At 31.4% G+C, this 6587-nt stretch overlaps 1 protein-coding gene across 1 annotated transcript; it reads left to right on the plus strand.

Moving 5' to 3' along the window:
• The first annotated feature begins 1442 nt into the window (after positions 1-1442).
• On the plus strand, positions 1443-4679 carry LOC120091878 (lysine histidine transporter 2-like). Its single transcript, XM_039050028.2, has 6 exons — positions 1443-1720; positions 2196-2579; positions 3034-3533; positions 4194-4285; positions 4406-4474; positions 4581-4679. Exons 1-6 carry the CDS (start codon positions 1518-1520, stop codon positions 4677-4679), a joined length of 1347 nt encoding a protein of 448 aa, XP_038905956.2. The 5' UTR covers positions 1443-1517.
• Positions 4680-6587: the final 1908 nt, after the last annotated feature.

Consider the following 6587-nt stretch of genomic DNA (forward strand, 5'->3'; position numbering starts at 1 on the left):
TAGTTTATGAATAATTATCGTTGGTAGAGTTTATACAATTTTATTTACAAAGTCAATGACTATCATTATAACTGCAATAATGAAGAAAGAGTATTCTTAATAATTTCTTTTTAGTATTAGAAAGTATTATTTATATACTTTTAATTGATTGATAGCCTATCCGCGATAAACTCCTAAATCATAATCGTTTAAACAAAAATTTGAAACTATCATTAGTGGAATTTAGTAGATTTCTTAAATCATAAATAATTTTCTACATCTATAAAATTCTTTAAAAAATTAATTATTTAGACCCATTTTGATAATCATTTTAATTTTAATTTTTTTTAAATTAAACTAATTTTCTTCACATTTTTTTTACCTTGATTTGCATGTTTATCAAGTATAATGGTTAAAATCTTAGTCAAATATCAAAGATAAAAATAAGCTTTTAAAAACAATTTTTTTTTCTTCAAAATTTGGCTTGATTTTTAAAACATTGGTAAAAAGTAGATAATTAAGAAAGAAATTTAAAGGTGAAAGTAATATCTAAGTGTTTAATTTTCAAAAACAAAAACTAAAGATCAAATGCTTATCAAACTAGATCTAACTTTAGAATTAGAGTTCATAGTCTAGAAGTTTTGATTGGATAATGAGGTTGGTTTAAATTGTTTAAATATATATAATTTTTATTATTTTAATTTATCAAATTTAAAAATAAAACTCCCACAATCCATGAGGACGAAGATTAATGGTTGAACATGCACTCCGATTTAAGAGGTTGGAGGTTCAATCCCCCATACCACAATTGTTGTAAAAAAAAAAAAATGGTTGATTGAATCAATTTAATTTTTTATTAAACCTTTTTTCTTAATTATCTTAATTCTACACCTAATTGAAATAAGATAATTATATTATTTTTATGATCATGTTAATTAAAAGCCAAATCTTGAAAAAATTTATTTAATATCTAACCCCTACAAATCAGCCAATCAACTCTCCCAATTAAGAGTTTTGAATCCAAACATCCTAAATTAAACACCGGTTAATAACTAATCAATTCAAAATGCATGGAATAATCTTTAAAATAAACTATAACAAAAATCAATACTAAATTATAAAATAAACATTGTCCAACAATATTTATAACGCTACATAATATTCAACAAAATATTCCTCATATTCCTAACATACAAAAAATTAGAAAATTTAAAAACCAAGACGCCAACAATTTAGCTTTAATCTAAAAAAAATCTACAAATCTATTTCTTAATAAACTTCCAAATAACATTGAACCTATTTGGATTAGGACACCATCCATAATCTAGAAACGTAAATTTAAAAAAGAGAATACAGCTTTTGAAATAAATTATTTGATTAGTTTCCTAATTAAATAAGAAAACGTATTCCTAATCCTAATAGAGAGTGTTCAGTTATAGCGCTTTATAAATAGCATTTTCAACTTCTCCATCTTTGCACTAACAGAATTGTGAACTCTGTAAAGGGAGAAACAAATAAGAGAAAGGGAATTTAGAATAATGGAAATCAACAATAATGGAGGAGATCAGCAGAAACCGGTTGAAACGACGACGGATCAAGTGAAGAAAGTAGATTTGAACGACTGGCTTCCGATTACGCAATCCAGAAAGGGAAACTGGTGGTACTCTGCTTTTCACAATGTCACCGCCATGGTCGGCGCTGGAGTTCTTGGTCTCCCTTACGCCATGTCGCAACTCGGCTGGTACCGCCGTCGCCCTTTCTTCTTCTTTTCTTATTTCTTTCCATAATTTGACCGACCCGATCAACCTTTCTTACATTTTAATATTTTAAGGATAAATTACCAAAATCAATTGTATCCCAAACCCTCCGCCTTTTAATAGCAAAAATTGAGCCCTATCTATTGAAATTTACAGGATTTAAATTTTATCATTTATTATAATTTTGAGGGTCAAATATTAAATCTTATTTTTATCATTTAAAGTTTGAAGGTCTAATTGTGGTCACACGTAGTTTTTAAATACGATCAACTTAGAACCTTTAAATTTGTCTAAAAAGATACACATGAGCTATGTACACATTGTTAATTAATTTTAAGATGAAATATCATGTTATCTAATAGAGTTGTCTAATTACGTATTAAATAGTCTTAAAGCCTTCTAATTTATTAATAAAGATAATAAATATTTTATCCACTAATCTATTGTGTTTGGCCATAGGGGACCAGGAGTGGCGGTGATAGTACTATCTTGGATAATAACATTATACACGCTATGGCAAATGGTGGAGATGCATGAGGTGGTACCGGGAAAGAGGTTCGACAGGTACCACGAACTTGGACAACACGCGTTTGGGGAAAAACTGGGTCTATGGCTGGTGGTGCCGCAACAACTAATGGTGGAAATTGGTGTCAACATTGTATACATGATCACTGGCGGAAACTCTTTGAAGAAGATCCACGACTTGGCTTGCCATGGCTGCAAGCCCATCAAAACCACTTATTTCATCATGATCTTCGCTTCAGTCCACTTCTTTCTTTCCCATCTCCCTAGCTTTAACTCCATCACTCTCGTCTCCCTTGCTGCTGCTATAATGTCATTGAGGTAGCTATCTTTATTAAATTTTTTATTAATTTAAAGAGAGAAATTCTTGAATACATCCTCTTTATGATTGAAGGGAATGCATTGAGATGAGTATAGTTTTGGCTCAAATATTACTAAATAAAGAGCCATAATTAGTCCATCGCAGATGTTGTGTAAATTTTTTTCTTAAATTTTTTTTTTTTATAATTTCATTGTCTTTGACTAAGGTGAAGTATTCCTAATTGAAAAATAACAATGAATATAGCTACGCACTCAAGGATTACTCTTTTGTCACATCGTTCAAAAAGGTCTAAATTCTTTTAAAAGTTGCATTATTATTGATTAGGTTTAAATACGACTTTAATCCTTATTTTTTTAAAGTTCATTTTAGTCCTACACGTTAATATGGTTATTTCAGTCCTTATGTTTTATTTTTATATACATGAAAACTTGGTTATGACTTATATTATTGCAGTTATTCAACTATAGCATGGGTAGCTTCAGCTCACAAGGGTGTGCTACCAGATGTGAGCTATGGGCACAGAGCCTCAACAACAACAGGCAATGTCTTCAACTTCTTGTCAGCCTTGGGAGATGTGGCTTTTGCATTTGCAGGCCATAACGTGGTGCTTGAGATTCAAGCCACCATCCCTTCCACACCGGACCGCCCATCCAAGAAGCCCATGTGGAAAGGCGTGGTGGTTGCTTATTTGGTGGTGGCACTCTGCTATTTCCCCGTGGCGTTGGTCGGCTACTTGGTGTTTGGTGACTCTGTTCAGGACAACATCCTTATCTCCCTCAACCGACCTACATGGCTCATCATTGCTGCTAACTTGTTCGTTGTCATTCATGTCATTGGTAGCTACCAAATCTTTGCTATGCCTGTTTTTGATATGTTGGAGTCTTTCTTGGTTAAGAAAATAAAATTTGAGCCTTCTCGTGCCCTTCGTTTCATTACTCGAACTACTTATGTTGGTACGTACAATTAATTCTCTCTTCTTAAATATCTTTATTTTTAATCATATTTGTGGACTAAATTTTTTTAATGGAAAATTCTTTTGACATCTTTCTTTGAATATCTTAATTATTTTTTGGTATGTGTGATGAGAGTTGGATATATAGAGATAGTTGATATGCACTTAAGTATTCTTCATTTTTTATTCTCTCTTTCTCTCTCCTATTTGTCAAAAACTTAAAAATTGAGTGGTCATTTTAGGCATAATTTCTTTTTTTTTTTTTGTTTCAATTTGAAGTTTATATCCCGCCTGAATGTAACTCGAAAGTCAGACTTCGTAAAACACTATGAGTGGAGTCCAGTGATGTTTAGAACTAGGTGATTTATCTTGGGAAAGTAATGTTTCTATACTCATGATTATATATATAATAATAGAAAATGTAACGTTTTTCCCCTTACAATTGAAATGTTGTCAAGAAAAGATGTTTTTTTTTTTTTTTTTTTTGTCTATTTTGTTAAATTAAACGGTTTGCCAAATGAGTACTGTTAAACTAATATATAGCATGTGTTAGTGACCGAGAGGTCTCAAGGTTTGAATTAAAGCTGCCTTATTATACTTGATTTTAAATATTTTATAATTTTCCTCTTATGTTTGATGATAAATTATTTTGTTGTTGTAGCACTTACTATGTTCATTGCTATGACGTTCCCTTTCTTTGGTGGACTTCTCAGTTTCTTTGGAGGCTTTGCATTTGCTCCCACGACATACTATGTAAGCTAATCAAACAATATAATCCTTTATATATTCTAAATTAGGCTGTTTAATTTCCTTGAAAAGGTCATGCCAATATAAAATCTCTTGTATCTATTTGACGTGTTTTTAATTTTGCAGTTGCCTTGCATTATGTGGCTTGCCATAAAAAAGCCAAAACGTTATAGCCTTTCTTGGTTTATTAATTGGGTAAAGTGCTTAAAATTTTCCCTCTACATTTTAATTAATTTATTATACATATCAGAAATTAATTTGATTGGGGTTAATTAATAATTTTGTGAAATTTCAATCTCAGATATGCATAATTATTGGAGTGTTATTGATGGTGCTGGCCCCTATTGGAGCACTAAGGAATATCATTCTTCAAGCCAAGACCTTCAAATTCTACTCTTGATGCCTGATGCCTGATGCCTGATGCCTTCATCTCAACTTAAATGCTCCAACTCTTCGGGTCTCAAATTCAATTGAGTTGTAAATGCTTTTTAGGCAGATTCTCCAACATGGCTTTTTTATTTATTTCTTTTTTTTTCGCTTCCTTTTGGTTGTTAGATAGTTTATATTAGTTTAAGCTCAAATTAATTTGTTAATTTTCCTTATTAAAGTTTATATATTCATCTTCTTAATGGTTGTCTTCTGATTTGGGTGTGTTTTTTATTAAATTTAAAAAGGAGATGAATCTTCTAAGTCACTATGAAAATCGAGTTTACGTGATTAAACCCAAACTCATTTAAGAAACCGAACAGGATAAATGGAGCACGAATTAATTTTAGGGTAAAGAAGTATTTTCTTGATACCAATCTTCAATATTTAAATACTTTATCCTACATCGGATTGCTTTTGAAAGTGTTAAGAATGATTACATAAAAATCAACTATTTTGAGTGTTTAGTGAGATTATTGTGCATTAAATTGTTAAAATCACTTTTGATCCTACCTTATGTACTATTCTTGTAGAATCAACCCTTATTTCCTACAAATTTTTAGCTTTCAATTTAGTTCACACAACCCATTTGATAGGCTAGATTTTCAAATGCATCAATTCAATCGTATCAATTTTTTCTTTAAACAATATCATATCTTTTATGTTGGAGATTTGGTTTGTTGACTTTATTATTTTCTATAAGACAGTGATTCTGTAGATGTCTTAAATAAAGTCTTAACATCCAACATCAAAATATTTCTTGTAGAATATTTTTCTTATCTGAAAAGAAAAATATTTGTTTGTGATATTTAGTCCGATTTGTTCCTTTTTTTAAGTGCGACTTTCTATTCCAAATAAGGACTTATTTCCTTGATAAAATTCTATTATTTAAAGTGAGTTTTCCAATCCCTTTAGGGTTCTCGCATTTGTTTAATTGAGCAAGACGTTTTTTGTACTTTGGCCAAACTATTTTACATCATGTTCTTGCTCGTTTGCTCAGTATTTCGTTATGCATGTTCTTCATCTGTTGAGTGCAACACTTTGAAGAGCTTTATGGTCCTAGAGGGAGCCTAAGCCACTCTTACTTTATAACACTGTTTATTGTTTAATACTGACTATTTCAAAGCGACGACTTAGGAAAATTGACCTTAATCTTGAGCTAACTATGAACTCCTGTTTATTCGGGATTATCCTGCATGGGTGAGGGTTGGCTTTTAGCCTCCCATTTTAGGGGTAAGACCAGGTAGATGGCTAGGGACATAGGGTACAAAATGGAATTTACTTTTACCCGCTTTCAGGGATAGTAGAGAGGTTGTTCCCTTAAGTGCTGATTCCAGCAAGGGGCCCTACCCTCTCATTGGCCCGAGAGAGACTTGGTTTAGTGATTGGATCACAAACCAATTGTTCATTAGAGGATCAATGGGACTTAAGAAGCAAGATGTAATATCTGGGGTAAAACAACTTTTGACCTAGTCGTTATTACGAACCACTTGTGAAGAGTTAACTTTTATATTGAGTGGATATAATACATTTACAATGAGGGGAGTACAACTATTGGGCTTTAGTGGAGTGACCCGGTAGTTTATGAATGATGGTTAATTAGGTTAAAGAGTTTAGCCGTTAATCGTGGATCGTTGGAGCCCATAATCTATAGGTCCATGAGATCCCCTACTAGCTCATATCCGACTAAACCTTAGAACAATGTGACGAACAAATTTAAAATGTTCAAATTCGGCTTTTAGAGCAAAGTGTTAAATATATACGATATATTTAATCTTATGTTTAATTGTGAATTAAACATAAAGAGAGAGAAAATAGGAGATATTTAAATAAGATTTAAATATCAAGATTATAAATAGTGATTCATATTGATTGGAATTTT

Source organism: Benincasa hispida, chromosome 8, assembly GCF_027475165.1.
Source record: "Benincasa hispida cultivar pf3 chromosome 8, pf3_genome.v1.1, whole genome shotgun sequence".
In the NCBI taxonomy this organism is placed as follows: domain Eukaryota; kingdom Viridiplantae; phylum Streptophyta; class Magnoliopsida; order Cucurbitales; family Cucurbitaceae; genus Benincasa; species Benincasa hispida.

Coding starts and splice junctions, on each gene's coding strand:
- LOC120091878 (XM_039050028.2), top strand. CDS start 1,518: ATGGAAATCAACAATAATGGAGGAGATCAGCAGAAACCGGTTGAAACG. Junction 4,286..4,405: donor TTGCTCCCACGACATACTAT/GTAAGCTAATCA, acceptor TTAATTTTGCAG/TTGCCTTGCATTATGTGGCT. Junction 4,475..4,580: donor TTTCTTGGTTTATTAATTGG/GTAAAGTGCTTA, acceptor TTTCAATCTCAG/ATATGCATAATTATTGGAGT.